The 17940-nt window shown below is 43.8% G+C and overlaps 1 protein-coding gene across 1 annotated transcript; it reads right to left on the bottom strand.

Annotated features, from left to right (window-relative positions):
• Window positions 1-11899: 11899 nt before the first annotated feature.
• LOC306703613 (transcription cofactor vestigial-like protein 4) lies at window positions 11900-17086 on the bottom strand. Its single transcript, XM_079169619.1, has 6 exons — window positions 17006-17086; window positions 16283-16439; window positions 15527-15689; window positions 14953-15181; window positions 14422-14536; window positions 11900-14324 (listed from the first exon to the last, which is right to left on the bottom strand). Exons 2-6 carry the CDS (start codon window positions 16362-16364, stop codon window positions 14125-14127), a joined length of 789 nt encoding a protein of 262 aa, XP_079025745.1. The 5' UTR covers window positions 16365-16439; window positions 17006-17086; the 3' UTR covers window positions 11900-14124.
• Between the last annotated feature and the right edge of the window lie 854 nt (window positions 17087-17940).

Here is a 17940-nt window from a genome sequence, read left to right as displayed (position 1 = left end):
GAACATGTTTACTTTGAAAAGCAAAACAACTGAGCGAAAATGTGAAATGGCTACAGTTCATGTCCTGTGAATTTTGTATAAAGTTACTCTACCACAGTTTTCTCTGGAACTTTGTCGTAAAACTGTACTGTGTAAAACATGTAACTGTGAATGTCTGTAATACATTGGAAGTTATTGTCTAAATGTTGAAAAAATGGAGTTGCTGTTTTCTGCAATAATATTTTGATCACAGAAGCTAAAGCACATATCTTACAGAAATATACGAAATGATGATGACAATGAAGATACTGACGATTATATTAAAAATAGAAACTATGTCTAGTAAAACAATATTGTTTTGTATATTTTTAACTGTCTCACTGCCTAATGTAAAACATAATATAAACATGATATGTATCTAAATGGTGTCACATGATAAAGCACGATTGTTATGTTATACAGAAAAAGACTGAAAAAATAAAGAATTATAGAAAATATAAATACAATACATGCCTGGCATATGTCCCTTATAGCATGTGTGTTTAGAGTAGCAGCCCTGTGCTTTTCAGCCGCTATCAGGGAAATTAGGTCAACCCATCCCATCAAAGGATGTATGCTGCGCCGAATCCTCCTGCAGCGATTGTTCCCTTTCTCGCAGATGAACCCTATTGTTGTCCGTATAGTATTTCTAGTCAATAGATCTAGAACAATTTGAGACTAATAAAATCACAAGCAGGTATCAAGTGGAAGAAAAAAAAAAAAAGGTGTTGTAGAGCTGGATTCATTTGTTGTTTCGTTAGAATGAGGCCAGGTGAGACGTGTGAAATTAAACAAAAACCCTCTCTTCAGTAGTTTTTCGGTTGAAGATGACACCCAGCTTAACTGTGAGAACAGGGAATCTAAACATTACAGTGAAATGAAACGTCAAAAAGAGAGAGAGGAAGCCCTTTCCTTGTGGTTTCTATCGAGTGTCAGAAAACACACGCTGATAACATGAAAAACATCACCACGGAGCAGCTCCTGCCCCCGGGGGCCTGGCGTGCCCACCCGCCCCATCTCCACAACCTCTTATGGCTCTGTGTGTATCTCTGTGTGTGTTTCAGTGTGTGTGTGTGTGTGTGTGTGTGTGTGTGTGTGTGTGTGTGCATCTTCTCCCCCACCTCCTGCAGTTGCTGCTTCCATTAGCTTCCAGTGTGATAAAAGAGACAGCACCAGCTGACACCACCACAATGACTCGCCGTGGATAAAAGAATGAGATGTCCCCTCTAGTAGCTCGTGGCCAACTGTGTGTGTGTGTGTGTGTGTGTGTGTGTGTGTGTGTGTGTGTGTGTGTGTGTGTGTGTGTGTGTGTGTGTGTGTGTGTGTGTGTGTGCGTGTGTGAGGGAGAGAGGGAGAGAGAGAGAGAGGTTAGGGACAGAAAGCCATGTGTCTGAGTGGACTGGGGTTTGAATAATGCCCCTAACGGCGGCTCAAATAAACCGGCCCCTGATGAATGGCTCACTATCCTCCTTTATTCCCAGTTGTGTAATTCAGCATCATTACCTATGAAAACCAGTCACCACCGAGACAACACAAACTGATGTCTTACATCCACAAGAGCCATAGATCATCATTTTCGACAGGGGAGGACAGGAAGGAGGAAGCTCCTGATTAGTTGGGAGCAATCTAGCAGAACACTATTAGTCTTATAGTGCCAGCAAATGTTCAGCAGCTTCGGCAATGATGGATTGAACTTCTTTTAAACATTTTATTACCAATATTTTAATGCACGAAAGGAGAAAATGCTTCTTCCCCCCTATTATTTAGTTGGATTTTAGTTTTTCTACCACAGAGAATGTACAGATGGTCAGCCAATGACTGATTACTGTACAGCTGAAAGCGTCACTGAATCCGACGGGTGACAAATATCCGTGTAACACCCGTTCCCATAATGACCCTCCGTCCCAGCATTTGAAGGTGGTGGCCAAGTTGGTGCTGACGTCCAAATCATGAGCTTTTGGTCATTCTGTTCCCATTTCGTCAGCCAATGTTTTCTCTTTTTTCACCTTAATGAGCAAATAAAGGGAACCCCTCCCAACCCCGTTTTCATTTCCTGTCTCGTGATAGAGAGGCCCGTTGATTCCGTCACTGTGATTAAGGGGTATATAAATAAACGTGACCTCGTAAACTGACACTGTAAATTAGGTGTGTACACGTATCAGCGCTCTGCACACTAATTGATATAGATAGCACTAATTAATGTGACACTATTTTTTTTTTCTTCCATGCAGACTCTCTGGGCTTATCAGCTCCATTTTGTGGCCAGATCTGAGCGAGGGGGACATTGTTTGGTGTTTAGCATTTCTTGGCACTCTTTGTCGCGAGCCTATTTTTAAAAGTTAAAAAAGTGCTCGCAGTGTGGCCGCGAGAGAGGACACTGAAGAAGCAAACTGGTGATCCATGATGCTTTTATGAAAGGATGACAGAACGCTACAGCTTACAAACTCACACAGGCTGCAATGATTAATCCTCATAGCCCACTTAAGAGCAAGAAAAAACTAATTCTGCTGCGAAGATGAAACGGCTGATAATTATGTTTATACTTTCTCTGTTTTTAACCCCAACGCCAAAGGATTTTCTTAATCGTAACGCCCTATTGGGTTTATGTTGTTGTGGGTCACCGAACCTGCATATTTTTGATGTGGATTTTGTGTGATCATTTGTGACATTTTTCCCTCTGATGCATTCGGTTTGGCCCAGACTGCTGTCTGAGGTACACTCACCCGAGAATTCAAAGCAAATACATTAATGAATAACTAATCTTTGCAGATGCATGAATCTACATATCAATGTAATCAGAGGATGTTGTGTGCATGGCTATTTCCAGCAGAGTGGCTGAGAGGATGTCAAGCATGCAAAGCCTCTCTGCATATATGCTAATTGGGCTCCATTTTCCAGTCTGAATATGAACCTTGCCGAGATGAACTTGTTTACCAGTTCACTTTTCTTTTTTTTTTGTAAGGTGTCTCTCTTTTTTGCACATGCACACAAACTGCACCGCTGCTTGCATATCAAGCGTGCCGTGGATGCTGTGCAGCTGTGCTGAGATCTGAGATGAACGGGGGGGGGGGGGGGCGGGGGGGGGTGCACTCTGGGACACGTGAAACCGTGGATTCCCGACGATTTCGCCGTTTGATAGTGTGCTCCCGTGACACAGCAAATATTGCGGTTATTCCAGGCAGCGAAAGCTCGCAGGCAAAGCGGAGCATACGATTTCTGTACAGATGCAAATGTCAGACTGTGACAAAGAGGTTACTCTGTCACAAATCATAAAGGTTTATCACGCTGGCGGAAAGAGAATCTTTGGGTTTGGATTAACAAATCCCCCTCTTCTGGAAATTATACAGACCCTTCAAAAAGGACTTCAATTTCCATGACATTGCCCCTCCCCCACCTTGCCTCTTTTGGCAGCTCTTAAACCTACAGTGTCATGTGGAGAACCCTGTACCTGTCTGGCTCATCTGGTGCCCAATGAAAATATTGTCACTGTTTGAATTTCTCTCCTGTAATTCTGTGCAAGCAGCGCTGCAGTTTTCCTGTATAATCCAACAAAGGGGGATAGCATTTTCAATCAAGAAGAAAAGAAAAAAAATTCCCAACTGTGATTAAAATGAATCTCTGCGAGAGTGAATTTAATGTCACAATTTTAGCTAATCAGGAGCCTGTCCCCTGCTACTTTCCGTTCGCCGTGGCGCTTCTTGTCTTTTGTCACAGCTTATAACGTCTCCCCAATGTGCCAGAGGCTTATGGGGGAGTCATTGTAGATTACTGCCTGGGTCAAACACTGAATGCAAATCAGGGCGAGGAACAAGCGAAGTGAAACGATGGAAAATGGAATGAGGGTGCAGGAAATATTCTAGCAGAAACTGCAATATTTTTCTTACTCTATACATTTTTCATACACTCCAAATTCCATATGTGTATGTGCGTGTGTACAGAAGCATCGATTTAAATATAATGGAAAAAAAGAAAGATCTTAACCGGTGTATTCTAATATTAATCGACTACTTTTAGATGACTGAATAGTTAATGGCAAACGTAAGCCACAGGGAGAAATTCCACATGGTGAACAAGACACGTTGCTTTGCCTGGATGTCACGCACAGTGGGTGCTCTGCATGATCTTGTGCCCTGATGTGGAGCTAGCGGGAGGAAGGGCTAGCTCTCCAGTGAAGCTCCTCTAATGGCTTCCTCCTGGATTCCCTGCCCAAAGGGTTTCAGGCCCTGCGCTCTAGCCTGGGCCTCTTTAGGCTGTGGGACTTTGATAATGGCAGACAAATGAAAAACTCTGCCGACATCAAATGGGGTTATTTGTTTCCCCCGCTCGCACAAAGAAATGCCAACAGGAGAAACTCTCTCTGTGTTCCACTGAATTTAATTTTTCTGCTGCTAATCTCCTGGAATTCGACCCACGGCGACTTGCACCTCTGTGAGTTTACAGTATGTGCAAATGATGTAGCATGCAGGTAAGCACGTTTGAGCGCACAGTTGTGTTTGCGTCAAAGGATGCGTGCACGTGTGTCTATGAGTGCACGAATTTACTGTATGTGAACGTGTACAAATGCTCCTGTTATGTGTAAAGACGGGACCAGACAGCCGCTCCAGGCCCAGCTTCAGTACCTGCATTCTAAAGAAGTTCTGTCAGGTTACACCGGCACACGCTGAACACCTCCCTCCTCAGGACGTTGGCCGAGTCCGCTCAGTTTATTGCAGCAACAGCGAGGTGGAAGGTGAGGAGCGGGCGACTTGAGAAAGTTCACGACCCTAAACTGTTATTTAGGATAATCGAAATCAAGTGAAATGAAGCAGGCGAACACTCTTGAATCTACGCGCTGTTCTAATTTTGACACACGGCGAATGATTCCTACATACCGCCTGCAAGAATCACAGTTTCCTCGCCTGTGTGTTTGTGTGCAAACAGATGCTGATTTGATTATTTTTGGCACTTCGTTAAATGCAAATGTGACCAAGTGACCTCCGCACGTGCTTTGCATGTATTACCCCGACTGTTGCATGACATTTTCACTCATGCAGTTATGCCCTTGACTGCACATTATGACTGCGCAGAATAAGACAGATATTTTAGCCGACCCACATGCATAAATCCCCCCCCCTCCTCCCTCCCTCAAATACGAACCGAAAAACTGAGACAAACACGCACGAGACACGTACAGTGCTACGCTCTGGGAGACATCTTTGAAGGCCTGTTAAGACGTAGTTTACTCTTTCTGACACGTGGAAAAACACACGGGAAACTTTTATAGAAGCACTGTCGTATGCAAACAAGCTCATTCATTCCTCTGTCTCACTCGCTTCCTTTAACAACACACACACACACCAACACACACACACACACACACGCGTGATGATTAAGCGATCCGAGGGCCTTCGGGGCAGGCTTGGACTCGGGGGCTGCGGTGAATCATAGCTATGATGTGGTGCATGCTTTCTATTCTGATCTGTCAGAGAGGTTTGGGAATTGTGCTCACTGATGAGGGAGCCGGACCGGGCAGGCCGCTGTGGCCCTGCCCGGTCTGTCCTTCCTCCTCCTCCTCCTCCTCCTCCTCGGGCCCCTCAGCTCCGCTCCCCCGTCCCTCCCCTGACCCTAAACAGTGACAGGTAAGCGGCCCCGAGAGCAGCCTGCACACTGAGCCCGGTCAATGAGGTCAAGAAAGACGCAGACAGAGTGCGACCACTGGTGTTGACTCACTAAGACACACATGCACCAACTTCCATCCAGCAGCTCATTGGACACATAATAAATAGCATGTTTGGATATTTCATATTAAATGATTCCAGATTAAGCTCACATCATATTTACTTATTCAGTGTTTGTGTATTTAATATTGAAATATATCACATCCTGTCTTTTTGTGTGCACTTACAGCTGGTATCGCATCTGTATCTTTATTTTAAAATAATGAAATACATAGAGAAGTTCAAACTTTTAGGTGCAGCAATTTAAGTGTCGTAAAAAACGAAACTCTTTACAGAAAATTCTCTAATTCTCGTACATGATTTGTCTGTCAGTCAGTGGATGCTCGGCAATCCGCATATCAGTTTTCATGGTCGTCTGTGTAAAACCTTCAACAGTCCTACAGCTGAGTGAGTTAGTTTCTGACTGCACACATTTATTTTTGTTTTAAAAGTGCATTAGATGAATAAAGGTTTGCATTCTTCTACTTTAAATACCTCGAAATAACTTTTTACTTTATTATTTCATGTATACTGGCTAAATCCAGGATAACATCCAAGTCCGTGCTCTATAAATAAGACCCCAGATGTGAGCATGGAACTATCCGATAGGTCTGACAATAAGAGGAGAGGCACAGCGTTGTGCTGGAGTGAAGTTCCTGTGGTCTGTCAAACACATCCCCTGGCAGGGCCTAATGTGGCGTGTGACACGTCACACCCCATCACTCTGCCTTACAGATGACCAGCCGCTTACGTATGCCGCGTGCACCACTGGATCCCAAACCAGACACTGTCAGGTGTGATAACGGTTTGAGCGCCAAACCCACTCTGAAGCCTTGCCCTCTCCCATTCGCCCACAATTCATTACATGCTGCAGCCGCACGGCTCGCGGTCCGCCATGCACCACTGCAAGCATGTGCCTGTGCCCTAAAGATGCTTTTTATTCCTGGTTCACCTGCACATCCATCCCCCCCCCCCCCCCCAAGCTGAGGGCCAGAGATAACCCCGCCGCTCTGCTCCCGTGGACCAGCGAACCTCTCGCCATCACTGGGTTGTTGTTTTTTTTGCAGAGAGATAAGGACTGCTGCTGATGCCGGCTCTTTGGAGGGAATCAAATACTTGTAACATCAGCTGAGGTTCACTCAGACAGTCAGCGACAATGGTGCATGTCATACATGTAACCCGCATGCACAACATTTACATTCTCGTCCTATTAGATCATAATACACCACTGTACAGCAGCTAAACTAGTTTCTAGAGTAACTGCACACTAAACGCTCAGTTTTCTCATTTTTTTTCTTGTCATTTGTGCCCTGTAGTCCCAAAATGTGTTGCCTGTTTGGCATTGGAGGTAAATGTTCCCCCAGCACACACTCATTATTACAATCCTCACAACGCTGTGGACAGGCTCGGCCTCTGTGACAGCGTTTGATGCTCTCTTGCTCTTTCTCTCTCTCTCCGTGGCACCATTTCTTCCACTCGATGGAGAGAGAGGGGGGGGTTTTGTTCTTGTTCTTTTTCTATTAATTGAATTTTCATCAAGGCCATACCTGGCTCCGTGTGAGCACGTGCGGTGGAACGTTTAGTGGCGCTGTGTGCCTTCGTAACAATCACTCTGCTTGTTCGCTCGTAGGAGTCAAAGGAGAATCTGCAAAATAAGAGTCGAAACCACAATTTCCACAATAATGATTTCATCCTAATTGCATCATTTTTTTAAGGATGTTTTTTTCCTATTTTAAAAGAGGCCAGCCCCTGTGGACAAAAAGCCAAAACTACACTGTGTTAAATATAATGTGTCGCCTTTTCTGTGAGGCAACTCAATTTCCTTTTATTACAATCAATCTCTGCTCGTCAAGTTCTTGATTTTTTCTTTTTTTTTTTCTAATTTGGATGAAGATGACTTCCCAAAAAAGCGCATCAAAAAACAAAAGTGAGGTGTAAAGATTTCTATACCTGAACCCTTTGTCATGACATCTGGTTTAACCTGTTTTTGGGGGGGTTTCTTTAAGTGAACCTCTGATCCTTCCCCTTTGGTTTTCAACATAAAGGGGAATGCTGAAGCAGCTAGTAACGCAGTCTACTGTACAAAGTCTGATAAAACAATGTGATGGTGGAAGAGAAGAAGAAGAAGAAAAAATCACCAAGGAGCAATTTTTTTTTTTCTGTGCTGGATTGTTCTCTTTGATCTGGAGTGCAGTGAAAGGAGGGCATTATGTAACGTCTTCAGCACACACATGGCCGACTGTGTGACTGCCAAACACACGGGGGGAGTGGTGGGGGGGGCAGACAGACAAGAGGAAAGAGATCGGGCCGTGGAAGACAGTAGTAGGTGGACTTGAGAGGAAAAACAGTGCTGCTCATGTTGGTGTTTGGTCACTTTCCTTATTAAGGCTGCTCAGTCACGCAGCTGTAACGCGGGCCCTAACGAGCCCCATAATGAGACGTGAGAATGCCCCTTAGTGACGGTTCAAACATGTATCCGCTGCTCAGTGCCCCAAAAAACTCACCGTCTCGACGCTCATCCTCTTTCCCGCTCGCTGTTAAGAGAGAACATTTGAATCCGTACACGGGGTCCTGATCTCGGAGCAGAAACACGCAAGAAATATTACCCCATCACATGTAAGCCCTAATTGGAAGCAAGTCTTTTTTTTGGGGGGGGGGTGGGGGGGACAACAAAATGGCAGCGCAGTCATGCTATTGCGCAGCAGATGGCCCCCTTTTGAATCAATCATTTACAAATAAATCAATAATATATGCAAGTGTGACATGAAAGCCAACTGTATCAATGGGGGAAATCACTGGCTTTTGTCGAGCGCCATACGGCCGTGCGGGAGGCCAAATGTGGGCGGCGAAGCAGGTCAGAGATGGGAGCGCGCGCACCGTAGAAGGGACGCAAAGGAGAAATGTATTAATGGGAGCCTGCCAAATCAATGTAGCAAGACGGGCCTCATCGAGAAAACGGAGCCGTCTTAACTGACGGAGGGAGGAAGTGAGGAAAAGGCGAAAGAGCGATTGGTAGAGTGTGTTGGTGGTGGTGGTGGTGCAGCTGGAAAAAAAACGAAACTGACGTTGAGATGGCCTGACAGGGTCTGTTTCTGCTCATCGCGAGACTGTTATCCAGAGTGACCGTGTTGTCTTCCCTTCCCTCCACAAAGGTTATGCCATTGCCAGCAGTCCACATGACACAATGAATGAGCCGCAGTCGCTGGAGCCAAAGAGACGCGGGTCGGGTCAGCCTTAAAAGTGCGTACCAACCAGCACTCCATCCATACCTGCGTCCAAGAGTCATTTTTGGGTAAATCAGCGTTGGATCCCAATACACCCCCCCCCCCCCCCCGTTCTTTGTTTACGACCCATAGTTAGGCTACGGCTGCGTTTTCTTTAGAAATGACGTGCTTGGTAATCGGGTGTGTTGGGCTGTCAGCTCAGGGTGCATGATCTTGCCAGCATGACTCAAGTCTGCCCGTAAGCTGCTTCCTGTGCCTGTGCATCTACTCCAGTTTGCTTGTATGATCTATTTTAGATTATTTTGCCCAAGGATGTGTGTGCATCCTCACAGCAGAAGAGCCACAGATATAAGAAAAATAAAAAAGAGGAGGGGTGTGTGGGGGGGGGGGGGGGGGGGGGGGGGGGGGTAGATAATGTTCATATAATCTACAGGCAATCATGCAAATTCCCCAGACGTTGTGCAGTCGGGGATGCTGCGGATAGGGGGGGGGGGGGGGGGGGGGGGGGGGGCAGCCTCGCATTCTATTCGGGCACAACAAATTTGGAATTATGCAAACGACAGAATGAGATCTCTATCAGCCCTTTGTACGGGCTAACATGCAATGTGAGAGCCAACATGTGTGACACTGCAAGGGCCACTTGGCCCGTAGTAAAAATCACACACGTATCCAATCGGATTCATTATAACTCCATGCTGTGTCCAGAGTGCTCGGCGTTAAAACCGTTTCGCTCCTCTTTTTCTTTTTTTTTTTCACATAACCAAGAGCAAAATGAAGAGGACAGTGTTCAACATATGTGTGTCCTGACCGTGTCTGAGCGCAGCGGAGTGCATCCTGTTACGGCAACAACAAGAGGCAGCGACTCCGAGAGACCAGTCCTCCATCGCCAGCACAGATGTCATGCTCCTTGTGGCCTTCACAAACTGAGGGGGGGGGGCCAAGTCGAATTTTGGCGTGACCCTGATGTGTCATCTTGATTTAGACACTATAGTCTCACGTCGGCCTGATATTCCGCGTGTGCGTGCGTTTACTGATTGTGTCTGCGCGTGGATCTGTTTTGTTTGTTTTTGTGCACGCAGAAAAGATCAAATAAAAAAATATGTGGATCTCCTCTCCATAATCCCACAAGAGCAGGCTTCCTTGGAAGGCACGGTGCGGCAGACGCGGGGGCATTGTGGTTGGTGAATGGCTGGGTCTAATCTCGTGGAGGCAGTGGTTTTATTGGAGGGGCTTTTGAGCAGATTGGAGCCTGAGGGGTGAGAGCGGCAACGACCAAGAAGAAAGAAGAAAAAAAAAAAAGAAGATCTTTCTGTTCTAGTTTTAAAGATTTGCGTTATGAATGGCGCTCAACAAATTCAAATTAGCCAAAGTGGAGGTATACTCATTTACATTTTCATTCAGCCTTTTAAGGATTCTATTTTTAACGCTTAGAATTTAAACCATGGATGTATGCTAATCAGACACAATGTTACCAATACATAAATACATCTACAAAAGACATTCAAGAAGATCTTTTAAGGCTGGAGTCTGGGATCATGTTGGGTAACATCTGCAATGCATTTTGCTCTCTAGCGTGACAGCAATGTCTCGCTATACCTTTACGTGCAAAGTACATTTTCACATCACTAACGGACACGTTGAAGAAACGCTGCATCCATATCAATCTTCCCAGAGTGATGACGCTCGTGTCTTTTGTTTGATCTCCAGGGACGGGGGATGAATTTAGGGGGATGTCAGTATGGTGGTTTAACACCGCCACCTGCTGGTGTGGGAAGGACAGAATTAGCTAATCTCGGATCCAACTACAGCCTGGTCTCACAAGAATTATCTGTCATTTTATCCCATTTCCATTATAACATATTAATAGGGAGGATAAATGCTTTCTAGGCCAATGCTTACGTCTGGATCAAACAATCCTCATCACTGACAATCCCTTTTTTCTCCCCTTCGAAAGTAATGGATTTTTTTCCGGCAGCAATTATCCCGTCCTTTGTCACCGTGACACCGAATCAACCGAACATCTAAGGCCAGCCGAGTCCAAAGAGGCTTCGGCTGCAATGTCTGTGGGAAGACGTCAGCAGCTTATCCAGAACACACCGGATTTATTACACACACACGCAGACAAGCGTTAAGTAGTAAGATATTAAAATGCAGCCAAATAACTATGTGTAAGACCTGAGGATAGAGACACTGGGACAAGGGAGGGTGATTTAAAGATCTAGTATCTAAAGAGCAACAGTCCCTACAGTGTGGTGGTTTCCAGCTTCCTCTCTTATGTTTCTCTAACTCTTTACCCGAATGGTAACAGTGAAAGCTGGTGACAAGACAGAGCGGCTCCAGGAACAAACATCAGCCACTCTCCCCCACATACTGTAATCACAGGTACAGTTCAAGTCCACTCAACATCCAAAAAGGACACTTGTCCAGGGCAGCTTCCTTAGAGCCAAAGAGGTCGAGTTAATATGCTGATAAATCACTTAATGTTGTAGCTGTGGCGACTCTTGTCCAATGGCAACACAGAGTGAGTTATTACTCCTGATTGCAGAGCTCTAATTAGTGTAACCACTTCATTATTGACTCGAGTATCTGCAACACTGAAATCACAACAAAGATGTCTAATGTAATTTACCGATGTAGCAGTACTACTGCACATTTTGAGAGATAAGTGGAAACAACAACCAAACGGCGCCTATCCAGCCGATCTTAATGCGGGTCATTGTCTGCTAAATGAATTCCACTCTCATCCCGGGCGTCACGTCCGTTGATTAACATGTTCCCCTTGTAGCTTAGCTTCAACTAAAGTGGAGGCCACAAGAAGGCTTTGTTGTTGATGTTTAGAAGTTGTGTTACCGCAAGCTCCAGGCATGCAAATAATATACAATATCTAGTTTGTCATTTGCTAATTATGACTGCTTTATTTGGTCAAACAATTATAAAACAAGAGATATGCAATGGTAGGCATTTGTTTGTTTATTTGGAAGAAGTTAAGTACAAAACAGTGGCATTTTCTTCCAGAGAAATAAGGACAAAAGTGAACAAGCGTTACTTTGTTTTCTACGTGGATGACACCTGAAACAGGACCTTTCTGCAAAACAAGTCTTTGAGATACAGGTAGTCGAAATATAGCAATTAAATAACAACGGACTAATACCCCAAAACATATTACTGACAAATCTAGTTGTATCAAACAAGCAGATTCCATGATAATCCCTAAAATCCACTCTAGTACACGCTAAACACAGCTAAACAAACTCTTTAAACCGTTAGTACAGAAGTCTTTGATCAAAAGACTGTCGTGTTCCTGCACTTATTCATCGTCCGACAATTGTGGGAAAATAACAAACTTTTAGAAAGATTTTTTTTTATTAAAAAAAAAGCATGGGTTTGAAGATAATGAGCATCCATGCTACATATGAGTAAACTATTCTGAATAGAAACACAATATCTATGATCATTCCGCGCGGCGCAACGATGGTCGTGTATGAGTAAAATACAAAAAGACAGGATGGCGTATGTAACAATTTAAAAACTGTAGAATATTAATAGAAATGTAGGTTCTCGTGGACAGTTAATTAACATACAAAAATGTACAATACCATATCTTAATCAGTGTTGACAAATAGGTTATGCTACCAGAAGTAGAGCATGTCAGAAGGGTGAGAAATGAATTTGAACCAGACTCAACTGCACAAAAGAAAACTCTGTGACCCACACACACTTCGCTCTTTAACAAAGGAACAGTTTGGCAGCTCGCACCATGACGTCACCTTGATTAAAGGACAGACTGAAGTGACTGACAAGTGTCAAGACCATCCCGGTGGAATGTTGATGCCTACTCGTGAAATAAGGACACCCGTATTCCAGGTGCATTTAAATGTTAGTTTTGAGGGGAACTCCACCGCTTCGTCGTTGAAGCGGTGGAGAAATCCTCTGTTGTTCTCAATACAAAAGAATCTGCGGTCGCCACGTTTTGCCAAAAGTCAACATGAAACTATCGACGCGTTCCGAATAAATAAAGCCACTTCTAACAGACTGCTACCGAAGGTCAGGTTTAGCTGTATTCAGTCATGTAGAAAGCTAGAACCTCCAGGTCCACAGAATAAGGAGCAACAGAGCCGTTTAAACTGCATTCAGACAACCTTTCCAGAGGCTGTGATCTGTAGATGGGTGCTAAGAATTACACCTACATATAGTAATGAAAACCAGATACAAAAAAATATATTGAGTACAACTGTACCAGCAGTGAGTATTTCTAAAATGTTACAGATAAAAAATAAATTCTGAGTAAATATATAGTATAGAATAAGGTTTGTAATAGAAACCAGCTATTTGAAACATGCGTTCTAGTTAGACACGTCTACTATGATTGAGATTAGTTTACTACGTAATCAGCCACAGTGAGCATATAAACAGGAAACTAAAATAATTCAGTTAACAGTGGAGTAGTCCAGTTCAGGATCATAAAGAAAACACGTTCGTCTAGTGTCTTCAGAGAGCCGGGGGGGGGGGGGGCGGGGAGCCTTAATTGCGTCATCACAATATCAAAACGCAATAACGCGTTTGTTCCAACTGAACCAGGTAACCTGCTACCTACACGGTTAGAAACGTTGAAGAGCAAATGACACCTGGTGGTCTTGTTTCAAGTATTATAGATTATTCTTAAAAAGCAGTGTGACTTTAGAATGACAAGACGATGCAGACCGGATCTATGGCTTATACGTTGACGGGGAGAGGCGGGGGCGTTTCTTTGGCTATCAAGGCAGGCAGGTGAACCCCTGAACACTTTGTGAATCTCATTATCGTTGCAAGATCAAATCTCTGATTGTACAGTTTCCACAGCTAACGTTGTCAACCCAACTACACCAAACTGTGTGTCAATAAAAAAAAATTAAAAAAAGACGTTGCCAATTTGAAGCAGTGCTCCTAAAATGCTCAGATTGGGTTAAATGCAGAAGTCAAAATGTCATGTGTGTACCTGTATGTATACCACCACTGAGATAAAGTTTAAGTTAAGCCGAGTGTTCTAACAAAAAGGTCGGCCTTGAGGTCCTCAAGGGAACACCGTGTGAGCACCATATAATACATTGTTCTTGGCTGAGGGAAGTAAATGCTTGGCTAGAAACGACATCTCCGCTCTCATTATGCGAACTCTAAGGAAGTGATTGTAATGTTTACTCCCCTCTGCTTCACGGATCTGCCTCTGGGGTTTGACGACCCCCATCCTTAGCCTTGATTTGGAGCCAGGCGTCTCCCAGCGCCTTGGCAAAGTGGTCATCCACTGAGTCTGTGATGGACACCGAGTTGGACACGGCCTCCGCTTCTTTGTAGTTTTTTCCAAGGCTGCGGCGGAAGTGCTCCTCAATCACAGGATCGCATTCTGTGTTAGCTAAAACAACAACATGTGTGGGGTTATTAGCAAGCAATGTCATACTGCTTTATAGGCATTAGATGACAGGGTGTGTATGGTAATGATCGGGGCTTACCATTGGTCTTCATGGGATCAGTAGGTGGGCTGGGGGAACAGCCATTCATGTGGCAGTGAGAGAGGTTACAATTGCGGTTGCTCGCAGGGGCACAAGTAATAACGGAGGGACGATTCTATAGGTGGAAAACAATACAAACAATCAGCGAGCAGGCTCAGTACCATGCAAGTGTTGTTCTCCTTGAGACTTGTAGATGCTAGATACAGATATCTGCAAACATGCAGAAGGGGTTCACACAACAACGGCGACATCACGAAAATATTTGGTTGAACGGGAGAAAGTCAGAAAGAGAAAACGTGTGCGAACGTTTAACAAAAGCAGGACCGAGAACGGGAAATGCAGAAAGATGAGAAGCATCGACGAGGTGAGCCATCACGCTACAGCCTGCACAGTTACTAATTTTACACAGCAAGCAGAAATACACAGAGTGGTAACATAAAAATCGTATATAACTCTATCACACTTATATAATCAATACCTCATTTAAAGCTTTCATTCTTGTCAGTGTACCTTCCATAAGCGTTGACGTACCTGCTGCCGCTCTACAGTCCCACCAATGACAGACCTGTCTCTGGACCCGACGACAACGTCGTGGCTGCTTTTGGTCAGAGCCAGAGGCTGGTCTACAGCATAGCTAGCAATGGAAGCGTACAGGTGGTTCCCATGAAGACCGTTGGGGGAGGAGGAAGTAATGTGCTCCACAGGACTGTGACCGAGGCTCCAGTGCTCATTACGATTGTCTCCAGCAGAGGGACGGGCCCTACACAAAGAGCACAAAATTAATTTATACCACAAAAAGTTTCACCTTTTCATTGACAATTCATACACCAGCTGTCACGTCTCATGTCTATAAACAGATGGCAGCACACAGCGTAGACTGGGGGGGGTCTTGTTTGTCCTTTTTTAGTGTACATCCCATTGGTCATTGCAGGCAACATTATACGCATGATGTGCCAGTAATCTAAGTTGTCTCTTAAAATCATGACACTTCAGAGCCTGGAGGTGGTCTTTGTATTCCACCAGAATTTACTGTTATGCTCAGACTTTTGTTTCATAATCTCAAACTGGACTGTTTCAGGTTGAATGGTTTTTTTTAGGCACTTACAGCTGAGTGGCAAACAATCTGCTCATTTTGGTCATGTGGTCCTCGTCACAGTTGATTCGGTCGTCCATTTGTTCTTCGCCATACTTCCGTTTGCTAGGGCAGTGTTGAGGAGGCCCCGTTATCTTGGACATAGCAGTGGGCTGGGAGGGCGTCCTGGACTCATCTGTGGGAAAGGAATCAGCAAAACAAATGACACATTGAACAATAACTACTATCGCTTAACATGGCTACATATGACCATTTGACAAAATGTTTGAATAATGTAACTTGGCCAGGTACATGCATTCAAGCAATCATCGGTTAACCAGATGTACAGGTCCTGGAAAATGCCAGATTACCCTGCTGACACCCCAAATATGAAAAGGTGAGGTCTCTGTTTAGTTTCCACAGATAGAATCGATTTCTGATTGGAAAGTCAAGTCAATCGAGCAATGCGCAAGAGAGTCATTAACTTCTGTTGAAAAATCAACTTCTGATTATGAAATTCTGTGCGCAAAAACAACAATAACGGTTATTGTCAATACATTTGCTTGGCAAAACTGTGTTTGCAATAACGTTTAATAACACTTAAGACCCAGTTTAATGGCACCTTCCAGACTCATTTTGCATGAAAGTTGACAGAAAGTTGTGGGCTTGACTCGAGCCGTAGTGTTGGAAAAAGTTAGCTAATCGCAACAAAAACACGGAGGAATTGATGTTGGCAAGTTAAATAAACAGAATACCACAGAACAACGCGTAAATAATGCTAAAACGAACCTTCGTAGTGCAGTCTCCCGATGTTATTGTTCATCTTGTCCAGGAACTGAGAGTTCAACAGGTCCATTCTAGTGAAGAGCATCTACACGGACAGGCTAGTTGCTAACATCGGTGTTAGCAAGATACACCAGCGAAGGCAACACTATAAAGTTATATCCTGAAGAAGAGACAAACAGAGAGTAAACGAGAGAGTAAACTTGGCTTGAAGCAATTCGATGAAAATCGTTTTCCTTGACGTTAGCGGGTAACTGTGTAGCTAACGTTAGCGGTACTGCTAGCCCCGGAGTCAACGTCAGGACACCAGCCAGCTAACGTTAGCTACACACGTAACTTAAGCTAGGCTAACCTCTCCAGTGTTAGGCTAGCTTTAAACAGCTACAATGTACTGCTAGCGTTATATGAGTTACTGTCAGTTAGATAATAAAGTTTAAATCGCTGACTTTGATGGTTACTTTTACAATAGTTTTACACATATCGTTACAGTGTTTAGCTAACTATTATCTTAGCTAACACGGAGCTAACAAACTAGCCAGCTACCTTTAGCTAACAGTTACGCTACTCCACAACTTTGTAGCTAGTTAACGCTGGTTTGCTTACAGGGTCCCAAATTCAACTGACGTTTAGCAAAGCCGAATAAACGTTGAACCAAACGCTAACACACCGAGCTAGTCTGTGACAACAACATTCAAAAGAAGCGTAGCCTTAAAAGTGAATGTTACTCACTTCATCAACAACACTAGCTTTACAGCCACAACATCACCATAGTTAGCCCGCTGCTTGCTGTTACTCACAGCACCAGTCGTCAAACAAAAGAGTGGAGAGCGGCCCTAGCGGGGACGAAGTTAGTCGCGTTTAGAGATCTGATGACAATCTGCTAAAAGGTGCATTTATTCTGGATGAATACTGTGTGGAGGTCTGCCAATAATCAATGCAACCAATACTATTTACAATGAACTTCATACAGCAACATAGCACTGCAAAAGTTGACAAATGATTTAGCTCACATAAAACAGTTAAATATTTAACTTGAACATAACAAAAGTTTGACACCCAACTCTTTATCGACAAAACAAAACATGTTTTAATAACTTTTACTGACATGTATTTAATTACAGATAAAAACCTTTTGTCTGAGCAATAAATAACACAAATGCAAGTATACTTTGTCACAGTATTACGTAGTCATACGTATATTCATGTATATGTATATTCATTTTGTGTTCTCATATATTATATTATATTATATAGGTGGAGGCTTCACCCAGTGGGCTTTCTGCCTCTTCCTGCACTGTGATATTATGTATCTCTGTTTGTGTATTTTTTTTTTAAATTGTGCAAAATAAACAAAACAAAAATGCTTAATTTAGGGGAATGTACTGTTGTTCTCATCTCTATACATCTGACTTATATTTTCACTTCAGTGGAGGTTGGTGTGGATGTTCACTACACCACTCCTACCAGCTGATGTCACCCTAGGATCCACTATCCATGCATAAGATTCAGCACATGATGGTGCAGCTTTCCTCAAGCCTATGTACAAGTACTAAGACTGTCCTTATCACCGTCTTTTATGACCAATATTTAAAAAGAAAATGAGACATTGATATTCAGGTAAAATGGTGTCTTCATCCTACACTGTTCTTCATATTAAGAAGGAC

The sequence above is a fragment of the Pholis gunnellus genome (assembly GCF_910591455.1).
Source record: "Pholis gunnellus genome assembly, chromosome: 2".
In the NCBI taxonomy this organism is placed as follows: domain Eukaryota; kingdom Metazoa; phylum Chordata; class Actinopteri; order Perciformes; family Pholidae; genus Pholis; species Pholis gunnellus.
The sequence above is the reverse complement of the archived record's forward strand: the minus strand, read 5'-3'. Positions and strand labels throughout refer to the sequence as shown.